The sequence below is a fragment of the Aspergillus puulaauensis genome, chromosome 1 (assembly GCF_016861865.1).
Source record: "Aspergillus puulaauensis MK2 DNA, chromosome 1, nearly complete sequence".
Lineage (NCBI taxonomy): Eukaryota > Fungi > Ascomycota > Eurotiomycetes > Eurotiales > Aspergillaceae > Aspergillus > Aspergillus puulaauensis.
In genome coordinates this window covers 1,417,326-1,431,526 of record NC_054857.1, presented here as the reverse complement: position 1 = coordinate 1,431,526, position 14,201 = coordinate 1,417,326, and the positions used below count along the sequence as shown (strand labels likewise).

General features: G+C 50.7%; 6 protein-coding genes across 6 annotated transcripts; 2 read left to right on the top strand and 4 right to left on the bottom strand.

Moving 5' to 3' along the window:
- Nucleotides 1-65: 65 nt before the first annotated feature.
- MSC7 (aldehyde dehydrogenase family protein) lies at nt 66-2,131 on the bottom strand (the record flags this gene model as incomplete). The annotated part of the gene is made up of 3 exons (XM_041702774.1): nt 66-1,533; nt 1,596-1,777; nt 1,865-2,131. 3 exons carry the CDS (start codon nt 2,129-2,131, stop codon nt 66-68), a joined length of 1,917 nt encoding a protein of 638 aa, XP_041549982.1.
- A 327-nt stretch (nt 2,132-2,458) lies between these two features.
- APUU_10615S (endonuclease III domain-containing protein) lies at nt 2,459-3,889 on the bottom strand (the record flags this gene model as incomplete). The annotated part of the gene is made up of 1 exon (XM_041702763.1): nt 2,459-3,889. The coding sequence occupies one exon, from the start codon at nt 3,887-3,889 to the stop codon at nt 2,459-2,461; it is 1,431 nt and encodes a 476-aa protein (XP_041549981.1).
- Nucleotides 3,890-4,347: 458 nt separating this feature from the next.
- ADE4 (amidophosphoribosyltransferase) lies at nt 4,348-6,279 on the bottom strand (the record flags this gene model as incomplete). The annotated part of the gene is made up of 4 exons (XM_041702752.1): nt 4,348-4,876; nt 4,935-5,622; nt 5,674-6,126; nt 6,195-6,279. The coding sequence occupies 4 exons, from the start codon at nt 6,277-6,279 to the stop codon at nt 4,348-4,350; spliced, it is 1,755 nt and encodes a 584-aa protein (XP_041549980.1).
- A 1,176-nt stretch (nt 6,280-7,455) lies between these two features.
- On the top strand, nt 7,456-9,287 carry APUU_10613A (DNA cytosine methyltransferase; the record flags this gene model as incomplete). Its single annotated transcript, XM_041702741.1, has 2 exons — nt 7,456-8,813; nt 8,870-9,287. The coding sequence occupies 2 exons, from the start codon at nt 7,456-7,458 to the stop codon at nt 9,285-9,287; spliced, it is 1,776 nt and encodes a 591-aa protein (XP_041549979.1).
- Nucleotides 9,288-9,947: 660 nt separating this feature from the next.
- PDH1 (putative 2-methylcitrate dehydratase) lies at nt 9,948-11,813 on the top strand (the record flags this gene model as incomplete). Its single annotated transcript, XM_041702730.1, has 4 exons — nt 9,948-10,226; nt 10,309-11,086; nt 11,139-11,323; nt 11,379-11,813. 4 exons carry the CDS (start codon nt 9,948-9,950, stop codon nt 11,811-11,813), a joined length of 1,677 nt encoding a protein of 558 aa, XP_041549978.1.
- Nucleotides 11,814-11,965: 152 nt separating this feature from the next.
- On the bottom strand, nt 11,966-13,414 carry APUU_10611S (M20 family metallopeptidase; the record flags this gene model as incomplete). Its single annotated transcript, XM_041702719.1, has 4 exons — nt 11,966-12,207; nt 12,270-12,403; nt 12,463-13,271; nt 13,322-13,414. 4 exons carry the CDS (start codon nt 13,412-13,414, stop codon nt 11,966-11,968), a joined length of 1,278 nt encoding a protein of 425 aa, XP_041549977.1.
- Nucleotides 13,415-14,201: the final 787 nt, after the last annotated feature.

Here is a 14,201-nt window from a genome sequence, read left to right as displayed (position 1 = left end):
GTATTAGATTGATTAAATTAGGTTATATAGTACTAGAATACAGAGGATCGAAGTCTTGAATATGTTTACATATTCCCCAACAACCTGAAAATCCCCTTAACCCGTCCGGCAAGTGTAAGCTGGTACCCTGTCTCAACAACTCCCTTACACATCTCGAACGCGCCCTTCCCATTCTGCTTGTCACTATCGCCCTTCTGAATAGGGTAGTCAACTCTGGGGGGGATGCGAGTAGCCATGACCCTCGGAAACCGATCCACGCAAATCGCCTTGATATTACTCACGCCGCGGAGACCCTCTTCACCAGCAAATCGACCGTATCCGGACCCCTTGACTCCGCCAAACGGCAGTTGCACAGCGTAATAGCTTCCGAAGTCGTTGACGGAAACCATGCCGGCTTTGATGCCGCGTACGCAGGCACTGACATCGCGGGTGTTGTAGCCGAAGACGGATGCGCCGAGGCCGTAGTCTGTGGAGTTTGCGATCTCGATGGCGTCTGATACGGAGGTAGCGCGCATCATGAGAAAGACGGGAGCGAAGAGCTCGGTTTGCGCGATCTCCATGGACGGGGTGACGTCTGCGATAAGGGTAGGTGCGAAGTAGTGGCCGAGAGTGTGGTGTGGGTGGGCGAACTGTTTACCGCCGGCGATGAGACGGGCGCCTTGTTTCACTGCGTCGTCGATTAAGGATTCGAGGCGAGTGAATGAGGCCGGGGAGATCATGGCACCCACGTCGGGGGCGCCGGGCTTTCCGTGGGGATTGTTGGGTTTGGTGTCGAGGAGGATTGAGCCGAGGCGGAGGGTCTTGATGCGTGACGATACGATTTCTAGGAGTTTGCTGTAGACGGCAGGGAGAGCGATAACCCGCTCCACGCCGATACAGTTTTGGCCAGCAGATTGGAAAACACCACGCATGAGAACTGAAGCAATAGACGACACTTCGCTAACAGTCCTGCTATCATCCAAGATAACAGACGGGTCCTTTCCGCCTAGCTCGACCGTTACTGGTGTCAATGCCTTTGCTGCAGACTCGCACACTTTGTGCGCCACCGGCTTCGAGCCGATGAAAGTCATCTGGGAGATACCGGGGTGAGAAGTCAATACATCCGCAACCTTGGGTAAACAGACAACGCTTTGAACGAGATCGCGAGGATGACCACAGCTTTCCAAAGCGCTCCGGATAACCTCCAAATAATAGGCCGACGACCACGCAGTCTGCTCAGAAGGCTTCACCACAATTCCGTTACCAGCAAAAATTGCACTGATCACCGGCGAAATGAAGTTATGGAAGGGGTAGTTCCACGAAACACATGCCGACACAACACCAAGAGGCTCGTAGATGACCTGGTTCTTCTTATACATCATGAGGAAATTTGTAGGTCGCGAGTCCGGGATCAGCGCCTTTTCACCGTGATCAATTGTCCATTTCAGCTTCTCCGCGGTTACGAGCGTTTCGCCGAACGTTGCGTCGACTTTGGTCTTTCCAGAGTCCAGACAGGCGGCGATCACGATTTCATCTTGGTGTTCCAGTACATATCTGCGAAAGCGAATCGTCAATTCAGTAATTATGGACAAGAGTTGCCACAACGGAAAACATACTTTAGCAAAGTCTTCAACACTCTCCGTCTTTCTGCAAACGTAGTGCTAGCCCATTGTTCCTGCGCTCTCTTTGCCGCATTTACGGCCCGATCAACATCGTCTGGTGTCGCAGGCTTGATCCCGGCGCCGAGTACTCGTCCGTCTGCGGGGCAATAGCTCATAATCAGGTTCTCGTTCCATTTCTATACGTAAGTAACAGGTTAGCTCAATCCAATGGAAAGCAAACAGCTAGCGAATGGAATTCGGGGTGTAATTTGAGCGAAACTCACCCCGCGAATCTGTCCCTCAATTACTTGTTTCTCCTCACTCCCCTCCGGAAGATCCTCCCATTTTGTTCCGGTCCAGTCATCACTAATTTCAGGTGGATTGGGTACTGTGAATGACGCGGGCGACTCCCTGTTACATGCAATGAAGAGGTAACCTAGGAGCACGGCGCTGAGTGAAAGGGCGGCGATACCGAGCGTGTGGGTTTGATTCTGGATCTGCTCTGCCAGTGGCAGGAGGGCCGGAGGAATGTACGGAGTAAGACACTCCATTTTGATGCGCACACAAGAACAATTGGGCGGAAAGGCTTGTGAGGCCGGCGTTGGGGGGATTGCGAAGGAAAAGGGACTCGAGACCAAAAAGTGGTCCGATGTTTTTGATCTGCACCTCCGATGCGCCGGGCACGTGCCAGCCATTGGTCTACTGTTGACAGCTTCAATTAAATTTCTTATTATTTATTTCATATGGGTAGCAATGTTTCAATTAGAATTAATGAGTTTAATCATTACTTGTGTAGGTAATCTAGTAGTGTGACATGATCCTGTATACATCTTGGCCATACCCTTCTGGCCTAGATATATATCTGAAAAGCTACTCCATCATTTCGACTTCTGACTGCTTTTAGACTTCTTACTCTCTTTGTCCACCTTAACAGGCGGCCCCTTTCTTTTACCTGTTCTTGTCACAAGATGATCTATCACACACCCTTCGTCCCAACCGGCGGAAGATTGTCCCGTGATAGCTCGACACCGGGGACAGGACTTCCCATGGCGGATAAAAAGCTGATGAAGCGAATACTTGAGATGGTCTGGGATGCGTACCTCCAGATGACTGAAAGTCGTGATTTCCGTCGCCTTGTCCGGAGGTACCCAGTTGAGCCACTTGGACAGGCGAAAGATATGGGTGTCAACAGCGAAACATGGCCTCTTTAGACAAAACAATGAGACGCAAGCCGCAGTCTTTGGTCCGATTCCAGGATACTTCACCAGTTCTTCCATGACTTCTTGGGTTTTGAAGCTGTGTAGATGGTTGAGGGAGAGGATGTTCTGGTCCGCACACGCGATCTCGTACTTCTTTTCACCCTCGGGCTTGTCGATGAGCGGTTTGAGCGACTCATCGCCGTCTTCGCCTTTGACAAAAATATCCCGTCGTTCTTGATTCTCCTTGCAGACCATATCCAGTATTGCCTTCAGATTCTTGCTCTTGATATCAGCCAACCCACCCGCCTTAATTGCGTCATACACATCTTTCACCGAGGCGCGACGAACGGCATCCCAGTTCACGCTCCCCTTGCCGATTCCATCTTTAAGAACACCGAATTTCTGAACGAGACCGCTAAATGCCGTAGCAGAGTTCTTTCCAGTCGTGGCTCCGCTAAGCAAAGTGCGGATAAGGGCATCAAGCACAGATGGCACCTCGCCACAACCAGTAACAGTCAGCGACGGCTCAGGGATAATTTCAGGCGGAGTGATCTCCCCATGGATGCTGGATAAAAGTCGGTTGACCTCTTCACATTCCTCTGGGGTTGGACGGCTCCAGTCGGGGAAGGGAGTAATTCCAGGCGTCAGTCCATAGGCAGCCTTTTTTGCTCGCTTCTTCTTTTCTGCTGGAGGCTCTGCAAGGGTCTCTTTGGCTTTGTCGACTGTGTTCTGCACGTCACCTGCAAGAGGATCTACAGCCTCTATTTTGATTTCCGTCTTGGGCTTGGTGTTGACTTGACCATCGATCTTGGGAGGTGTAGGCACCGAACCGAGATTGTGAGGGAGTTCATTGATATCACTGGGTATCGGAGCAGCTTTCCTCTTCCTGGACTGTTTCAGTTTCTTTTGTGGTTCGCTAGGAGAGTCCGTCTGGGAAGTTGTATCAGGTTGCTGCTGTCGTGGTGCGGTTCTTGATCGTGTGACCCTTCTGGAGTGCTGAGATGACGGGCCATCAGCAGCTGTATCTTGCGTTTGGTATGTGGTTCCCCTCAGTTCAGCTGCAAGTAATGCAACTTCTCGAACTGCTCTAGAACGGGTAGTACGGGCCATTTGAATTGATGACCGTCGCAAGAGGACGAGATGCTAGAATGAAGAAAAAGAAAAGGCTATGACGCAAGCGGGAAATTTCGCGGTTCCTGAACGGCAACTTAAGTCCAATCTGGGTAGGTAACAAACGCACCCGACGACCAAAGGTTCGAGATGACGGAAGTTGATGCAGGAAACAACAGTGGAATAGTGTGTAGAAGAACCAATCCCATAATTAACACTCGTATCCATTTTATCATCACATGATTTTAACATAACCAGTGTAGGTATCAATCTCTATTTTTTATTTCTCTATGTGATAGAAATGGGAATATTCGTATGTACATCTCTAGTCATATCTTTCGTAGGGTTGGAATATCGTTAAACGGCCCCTTCCGTAACCTTTTATCTAGCTCTCAAAACTCCAAGACTCCAGATTTCAAAGATACCCCGGATGGGGCGAACGGCGATTGAGGATTTGACTAGTGGTGATCGCCAATGTTGTGGATGCTGATATCCATTCGGTCTTTGACCTTGGGAGGCTCTTCCTCCTCGTGTTGACGTGGCCTGCTAGAGGCCGGGACGGTGACCTTAGGCACGTCCGATTCACTGGGATCCCCAGCAGGTACAAGGGAACCACTGTTGGACACCTTAACGCCGTTGGCAGCAATCTGGAAGTCCTCCTCACTAGCGAAACCGTGCGTGACGGCCTCCTTGGCACGGTCGACTGCTTTGATCTTCCGGCCCTCACCCCGGATTTTCTCCAGGTGTTCAAAGTAGCCTTCTGAAACTGGAGTAACGTAGCTGCCACAGAAAACCCCAACTTCAAAATTGCGCGGCTCTTCTAACTTGTTCTCCTGGGCGATTTCAGCGCAAGCACCCTTCAGGTCATCCAGTGTTTGGAAGATAACACTGTCCGCACCCATGAGCTTAGCGATCGTGGCAGCATCCCGGTTGTGTGCAACCAGTTCATGAGGAGAGGCAAGATCAATTCCATAGATATGTGCGTGACTGTCGGAAGTTAGCACCTGGAGATATCGGGAGAGATGACATAATGGGCTTGACATACGTAATTTCTGGAGCGCAGCTGGCAAAGTAGACCTTCTTCGCGCCGGCTTCACGGGCCATGGTTACAATTTCCCTACTCGTTGTTCCGCGCACGATACTGTCGTCGACTAAAAGGACATTTCGGTCCTTGAACTCGGCTTGCATAGCATTCAGCTTACGGCGAACGCCCTTCTGCCGGGTTTTTTGTTCCGGCATAATGAATGTACGGAAGACGTAACGGTTCTTGACAAAGCCTTGGCAGTAAGGCTTGTCAAGATACCGGGCAACAGCAGCAGCCGAAGTTGTCGACGTCTCAGGAATGGGGATGACGACGTCAATATCCTTGACGACTTCCGGGCCGAGCGCCTGGAGAATCCTTGCGGCAAGGCGGTCACCCATCCGTTGACGGCTGCGGTAGACGCTGATGCCGTCGATGACGGAATCAGGTCGGGCAAAGTATACGTACTCAAAGATGTCTGGAGCGTACGCCTTGCGGGGAGCTACTTGACGGAAGACAGGCTTGCTGCCCTTCTCAATCAAAACAGCCTCACCAGGTTGGATATCACGCATATCCGTAAATCCAAGCTGGTGTAGAGCAACAGACTCAGAGGCCATCATGTAATCCGTGCCCGGACCGTCAAGCGAGGGTCTGGAGCCAAGGATCAGAGGACGGATACCATATGAGTCGCGGAAACCCAAGATACCAAACCCTAACAGAGTAAGCTATTTGATCATATAACACAAGGGTTTGAGAGGGTTACCTGCTAGCATTGCGGTACAAGCCCAACCGCCTTCGCACCGCTGATACATTCTGCTCAGCGCGGCGAAGACATCTTCCTGGTTGACACGCGCCTTCTTGGTCTCACTCAGCTCATCAGCGAAGATGTTCAGCATCAACTCGCTGTCACTTTCGGTGTTGATGTGACGGTGAGCCTCGAAATCCAAGTGTCTCTTCAGCTCGGGAGCGTTGATGAGATTTCCATTGTGAGCGAGGCAAATGCCGTACGGGCTGTTCACGTAGAAAGGCTGAGCCTCAGCATTTGCACTGCTACCCGCAGTAGGGTATCTCAGGTGGCCGATTCCCATGTAACCTGGGAGGTCTGCCACCCTCGCGCCGTCGTTGAAAACCTTGGCGGCCATTCCGTTGGCTTTGAGTTGGAAAATACGACCACCCGCGGCGCATGTTGCGATTCCAGCAGCATCTTGACCTCGATCTAACGACGAATGCAAGATCAGTTATATTATTCACTGCAATTATCGTAGAATTATATTGGGAACTCACGTTGCAAAAGGTACAGGGCCTCATGAAGGTCAATGGCGGCGGAGGAGCTCGGGTTCGCCTGTATCAACGCGATGATACCACACATCTTGCCTAACTAGTAGTATTACTGCGAGCTAGTACAATTGTCAGCAAAAATGCACACAGCTCAAGCCACTGGAGAGAACAGCAGAATAATGTAGCTAGGGTCAGGCCGGAAAGTGTCCGCAAGAATGCTTAGGAAGTCTAACATCTATAAAAAAATCGGAAAGATCATCATAAAAGAGGAGAGCGAAGAATGAAATGCCCGAAACCAGGCCCAAATACACTTACAAGATAACGCAGAGGGGCAAATCCTGAGCACAACGTGTGGTGGGGTATGGTGGGAAAAAAACCAAAGTTGGTTGAGGGAGCGACGTCGGAGTTAGAACTCTGCTATGAAGACATAACAAGGGAGACAATAAGCTCTGGAAAAAGGGACCTGGGACAGGAATGAAGCCCAGGGTCAGGACTCAGGACCACGGAGGGATAGGAGGGGCAAGAGAGCACATGGCTAAGAAGAGTCTTAGGAGGAGAGGAAGACGAGAATTCGGTCTCCTCGTTTTCTAATCCATCTTCTCCAAAGAAATTTTCCCCGCTAAACCGCAACAAGACGCGTGACCCAGCTTCGGCAGAAGATCGGACGCTTAGTCATTCACCTCTGGCCCTATCCCTCTCGTGTTATACATATAAGTCGAGGATCATGAAGCAAAGTCAAAATTATTGAGGGGCTGAGGTGAGAGTAAATGGAAAAACAAATCTTATTAGGAGATGGCCTATGTTGAGGTGGGGCAAGTTCGTTGATACTCACAACTGTTTATGTCCTCCGGACTTTGTAGGTATAGCTTCACTTTTACTTTGAAGTTGCTGTCTCTATCATTTACCAAACTCCCAGAGTGATGGTTGGCTCCTGATAGACTATGCTGTTTGTAACTATTTTATGCAATCTGAAGGAGCACGGCTTCTTCAGAGATGCAATTCATGCACTCTGTTTGAATGCAAGTCTTTGTTGCAAACAGAGACGGACTACCTGCCTTACAAACGAAGGCTATCTATTCTCTGCCTTCAACACTTCTGCTCACTTGCTCATGTCCTCGCTTTTCCTACCATATCTCACTCTTCTCTTTTCATCCCTCTCTTTACTGTGTCTACTCCCCCTTGCCGACAAATATCGCCTTCCTACCGTCGTTTAGGTTCTTTTTTTTATCTGTCCTGTCGTTGTGGGATCTTTCTGAATATCCGAAATATGGACGACCCAGGCAATATCATAGTGATAGATGATAATGCCAGCAGCACAAGTAGCGACACACTCGATCATGAAACAAGAAGTGTTACGATAGACAACGATTCTAGTTCTAGCAGTTCCTACTTTTTACGCCAATACACTCGTACAGAAACTCCTTTCACCTCATTACCGCAGGAAGTTGTCGACCTTACAGAGAACTTCCTTACAGACTCAGAGTTATTTGACGAAGGTGATTATGTTACGGATGAGTGTCTTGAGGTCTTACTCGAAAACGGGCTTTACGTACAGCACACGTCTGGCTCCCCTTGCCCTGCTCAGCTGGAGCTCCCGGAGAGAAAGCCTCTGGAGGAAATAATTTCAGACGGGATTATTTATAAGCTGGGACAGTCAGTTGAACTTCATGATGATACATTTTTCCGTATATGTTCTATATGGGAGAACACGAAGGGCGAAATCTACTTCCAGGGCCGCCGACTGCTAAAAGTCAAAGATCATATTGGCACTTATCTTCCCCGGTGGAATAACGAGTTGGTTTGGATTGCAAATGAAGCTGCTGAGATTCCCTTAGAGCTTGTTCGACGTTTTGTTTCGGTCTGCTTCACTAATTACCGTTACAGTAATCGAGACCAGCAAAAGAAGTGTTCAAAATATCTGTTCTGTCGGCTGAAAGAAATTCTCCGCAAGGAAACCACATCGGTCGAATATTTAACATACGAAGAAGCAGACACTGGATACCGTATCATTCCAGCAGCTCTGCGCCACTCGTGGCGAGGAGAGACTCCTTTATTTGGCAGCGAAGAACATCAAGCACCAGTTATTGTGTTAGATGAGGTTGAAAATCCTGAACAGCAGATATGCCGAAAATATACCTTTGGTGACGCGTTTTGTGGTGCTGGAGGTGTTTCTTGCGGTGCTCAAACTGCCGGTTTGCATATAAAGTGGGCATTTGATAAGTCGCAGAATGCTGCAGCAACATACCGGCTCAACTTCCCCAGGGTTGAATGCGAAAATAGTGATATATTCAGCTTCCTGACTAATAACGAGGATTTCCTTCGGGTAGATATTACCCACGGCTCACCACCATGTCAGACATTCTCCCCAGCGCATACAATAGCCGGGCCTAATGATGATGCGAACTCAGCATGTATTTTTTCTTGTGGGGACCTTATTCGCAAAGCAAAACCTAGAATCCACACGATGGAGGAGACAAGCGGCCTTTGCGAGCGACACAAGGAGATCTTCTTCGGAGTAATCCGTGACTATATTGAGATTGGGTATTCTGTTCGCTGGGCTGTTTTGAAATTTATGGAGTATGGTGTCCCCCAAATACGGAAGAGACTGGTCGTTATTGCTTCTGGGTATGTTTGTTGCCCAATGCTTGCCTGGTATCTTAATTATAACACTCACTGCCTAGACCCGGTGAAACCCTTCCACCGATACCACGCGCGACTCACGGCTTACCGGAGACTGGTTTGCGCGAAATAGCAACCATCAACCGGGTCATTTCGAGCATTCCTGCTGGGACTCCTGATCACGATGTTGAAAATGCAAGAGCTTTAAGAAAAGTACCCTTTGATGGGAACCGACTAGCGAAGACAATAACCTGCGGTGGCGGTGATAATTACCACCCGTCTGGAGAGCGTTGCTTCACAATACGAGAGTCTGCGTGTTTGCAGACGTTCCCATTGAACTTCCGCTTCCAACAAGATGCACGGACACAGATTGGAAATGCAGTTCCTCCTGTGTTCGCCAAGGCGATTTATGGCGAGATTATCAGATCATTGCGAGAGACGGATAAGCGAGAATCCAGCCGGTCATTGCCTGGTCCGTGAAGGCACATGCTTTCAGAGTTACCTAGCCGCGGGACCCATCCTTCATTCCCGGCCGGCCGTGGAACTTTCGGTGAGGAGGGAGTCGGAATTCAGTGATCCATGGCAAGAAGTTGGATGTATTTATTTTCGCCTCCGGTTGGAATAACAGATGGCCTTTGTGAGGAGTGCTCAGAGCCAATTGGGTCAATGGCAGGGATTTTCGCGGATACGGAGTTAACATATGGACCGAGAGAGGTGGTGCGGGGAAAGGGAGCACTCCGGGGAGGCAGAGAACCGCAGGACAGTATGTTAGCAAGGGCCGAAAAGCGCCATTATCATGGAAGAATAACACATCGAATGGACTCCATTACCAGCAGCGAAGCACTTAGCAGTAAGTTATATTCCGAGATCGGATGGGAAAAGCACCGAGTGTAACCGCGAGGGCGACCGGTTAAAAGTGCCCGGGCCAGAGGCATAACAAAAGCGAGCGGCCTCGGCTCAATCGGCGCAGACGTTCGGCCAACGTCACCTCCTCTCCTGGCTCCTCCTCCCCGTGCTTCACGTCAATCTGCTCCTCTTCTCCCTTTTTCTCCTCTCCCTCCCTCCGACCGGGCGAACTTCCTCTCCTCTTCTGCTTCCAATTGAGTATAGCATTCTTGTTCCTTTCTCTTGCTCTTCAACATGTCTGCCTCTTCAGCGCTGAGACGGCTGACCCACAGGGCTCCCCGCAATCTCCAGTCCCGCATCGCTTCTGTCTCCCGCACTTCGTCTTCCCCCTCCATCCTCAACTCCTGCAGAGCTTCTTCGTCTCCAGCTCTTCCTCGCGTCTCCAGATTCTCAACAATGGCGTCCCTGCAATCGGCGGCTCCAATCCCCGCTGCGGCCCAGAAGGGCTATGATCCTGAAATTAAGGACATGGCCGACTACATCCACAACTACAAGGTCGACTCTGATCTCGCGGTATGAGCCCCCTCAATCGCTTCGCTTAAAGCTTAGATATTTTTATTGCGTTGCATAAATCGTATTAATAGCTCGTGTTTAGTTCGACACTGCTCGCCTGGTTCTCATTGACACCCTCGGCTGTGGTCTGGAGGCCCTGAAGTTCAAGGAGTGCACCAAGCTCCTGGGCCCCATTGTCGACGGCACTGTTGTTCCCAACGGTACTCGCGTGCCTGGTACCCCCTACCAGCTGGACCCCGTGAACGGTGCTTTCAACATTGGTGCCATGATCCGCTGGCTCGACTACAATGACTGCTGGCTTGCTGCTGAGTGGGGTCATCCCTCCGACAACTTGGGTGGTATCCTTGCTGTTGCTGACTGGATCGCTCGCACCAACCGCGCTGGTGGTAACATTGCTGGAGGCAAGATCCCGACAGTTAAGGATGTTTTGGAGGCCATGATCAAGGCCCACGAGATCCAGGGTGTTCTGGCCTTGGAGAACTCCTACAACAAGGTCGGTCTGGATCACGTCGTTTTGGTCAAGGTCGCCACCACTGCCGTCGTTTCTAAGCTTCTCAACCTCAACGAGAAGCAGACCGCAGATGCCATCACACAGGCGTGGGTTGACGGCCAGAGTCTCCGCACCTACCGACACTCCCCCAACACTATGTCAAGGAAGTCTTGGGCTGCTGGTGACGCCTGCCAGCGCGCCGTCAACCTGGTCCTCAAGGTCCAGAAGGGTGAGGGTGGCCTGCACACCGTTCTCTCCGCTCCTGTCTGGGGTTTCTATGACGTCCTGTTCAAGGGCAACAAGTTCAAGTTCCAGCGCCCCTACGGCAGCTATGTCATGGAGAACGTTCTCTTCAAGGTTTCTTACCCTGGTAAGTATCGCAAACTTACGCATGACCTTTGTGGATGTTAATAATTGAATAGCCGAATTCCACTCTCAGACCGCCATTGAAGCTGCCGAGATTGTCAACGAGAAGCTCAAGGCCCTGGGAAAGAGCGCCAAGGATATCAAGGAGATCACCAACCGCACTCACGAGGCGTGCGTTCGTATCATCGACAAGCAATTCAAGGCTATGGACAACTTTGCGGACCGTGACCACTGCATTCAGGTACGAACTCTCAAATCATGGAACTGTGACGTATAGTATAACTAACTTACTCTAGTACATGGTTGGCACCATGCTCACCTTCGGCCGTCTGACCGCCAACGACTACGCTGACGGTTCCGAGGCCGCCACCTCTCCTCTCCTCGAGGACCTCCGCAAGCGCATCCGCTGTGTCGAGGACCCCAAGTTCACCCTGGACTACCACGACCCCAGCAAGCGTACCATCCCCAACGCTCTCACTGTCACCCTGAACGACGGCACCGTGCTCGACGAGGTTGTCGTCGAGGCACCCCTCGGCCACCGTCTGCGTCGTGAGGAGGCTAAGCCCGAGATCCTCGACAAGTACCAGCGTCACCTGCAGGCTCACTTCGACCAGTCCCGTCTCAAGGAGCTCGTCGACCTCGGCAACAACAAGGCTGCCCTCGAGGCCTACGAGGTCGACAAGTACGTTGACCTCTATGTCACGGACAAGGTGGTTGCTCCCTCTGCCTAGGGGATTGATACCTTTGTTTAAAAATTAGATTTATAAGCGTGTATAATGGTTCCGAATATAAAGATTGGCACAAGCACTGTTATAAACTTCTATTCAAACTAGTGTATTCTAACTCTTAGATCACATCTTCATATATAGTTATTGTAGTATAATTAGTAACCAGAGGACATAGACACCAAGGAGTCATCCCGAAAATCCTCTTCAACTTCTTTCGCGAATTCATCGTCCTCAAAGAAGTGACAGGCGACAACAGCCATTCCAGCTGCGCAATTTATCGCCCGCTTGTGCGCCTCCAAGGTCCCTGCTCCGTCGGCGAACTCCGGGGTATGGTTGCCACCCTTTGCGGGAATCATGAACATACCATGGAATCCAGGAACAGCGTATGATACATTACCTGTAATCCATATTAGAAAAATGGTATACCGTAACAGGTAGTATGCAAAGGGCGAGACGTACCCATGTCTGTTGAAGCTGAACCGCTTTCTCCAGGAGGAAGGGTGAGTAGGACATGGTGATCCATGGCTCGCATTACAGAGACATAGCTTTCACAGATTGGCGAGTTTGATTTAACGTCATCGTATGAGGTGCCCCTATAGTTAATAGTGAGACAACCTTGCAAAAGAACAAGGTCATTTTTAACCAGGCTTACCATTCAAATTCGACTTGACAGCCCGTAGCAACCGCGGCCGCTTCAAAGCACTTAATAACCTTCTCAGTCAGTGGTTCCAGCGTTGCCCGAGTTGGAGAGCGAATTGTGTAGCTCAGAGTTGCACTCGCGGGGATAATATTTGATCTTTCACCTCCGTTGACGATAATCCCATGCACCCGCTGAGTGGGTAAGATCTGTTGTCTTAGAAGCGAGACATTGACATAAGCTGCAACAACCGCGTCAAGGGCATTGATGCCTTCCCAAGGAGCCGCAGCAGCGTGGGCTGGTTTCCCAATATATGTTACATGGACACTATTCTTCGCAAGGAACCCGCCAGCAGGCGACTTTGCGAGACTCAGGATCTCAGGCCGACCCGGCACGATGGGCATCGGGTGGATCATCAGGCAAGCGTTGGCATGTTGGTACGCCCCAACATCTAGGAGACGGAGCTTTCCACCGCCTGATTCCTCTGCTGGAGTTCCCAAAAGGCGAACGGTGTAGTTCACTTCTTTGGGGGCAGCGGCCTTCATGGCTTCGCAAGTAGCAATGAACGCAGCGATAGAGCTGGTTGCGATTAGGTTATGGCCACAAGCATGGCCAATATTTGGGAGTGCGTCCATCTCGGCGTTGAAGACAAGGACACGGCCATGGTTAGCGTCGCCGTGTTGATATTCGATCTCGAACGCAGTGTCTACCCCGTAAGCATGGCGCCGGACAGAATAGCCTTCCGAGCTGAGTGTATCAAATAGGTCGCAGATGGCATCGTGTGTTTTGTATTCCTTGAACCCTAGTTCCGGGTTGGACCATATCTTTGGTTGTTAGATAGGTGTTTCCTCGACAACCTGAACAAGACTCTTACTTTGTGGTTTATGCTCCGCAGCTTGTCATCACATTTCCGGATAGCATCCTGTGCCTTGCTGATGTAGCGCAATTGAGAAGCTTGAATTCGCATTGTTGTCGGTGTTCGATACTTGTTTACCAAGGTTCGGAAGGCCGGGTCTGGGCGTGCCTAATTGGGCAGGAGGGGCAGCCCAACAGAATCCCGTGACTACCGCCTGCTTATATAATCCCGATGGGGCTTGGCACGCTCCTCCCTCGTTTTTGTTGCCCAGATCTTGACCGGAATCAACATTATCTTCTTTTCAGCGCCAAGATGCTTCAAAGGATTGCATGCAGCTAATCAGGCCCATTTATTCGTGCTAAGAAATACCCAGACGGCCACAAACCTTAAGAGGATATTCGCTCTAAAACAGGCAATGCGAAGAGACGCCCAGCAAGCAACGCGTCGTCCGATAGAGGGGGAAAGGAAACAGCAAACGGCCCCGCTTTACGATAACACCGGATATTACACGTGTGGCATTGGCGGGATATGATACGCTCAAGATAACCCTGCTAACGGGGGGCGAAGCGGAAATGCAAGAAATGGATGGGCCTGGGGCATGCTCGGCGGCCCCGGTTTTGCGAGAGGCAAGAAAGGGTGGATCCATTCCCGACCACCTGCCACCACCATGATTGATCCCGCGCCCTTCCCCAGTCTCCGTTTTCGTTGAAGCGATGCTACCATTCTTCCCGCTTCTTGTCCGTCGGACGGCCTGGGGCGGCTTCTGAGTTCTTGTCTACGTCGGTTATGGCCAATTTAACGAGGTTCCGCTCTTGGAAATCCTTGGCCAAGCATGCCATCACTGCGTACCTTTTCTAGAATATTCTGTCAACGAGCTCCAAGCCTGTTGGTCCAACAG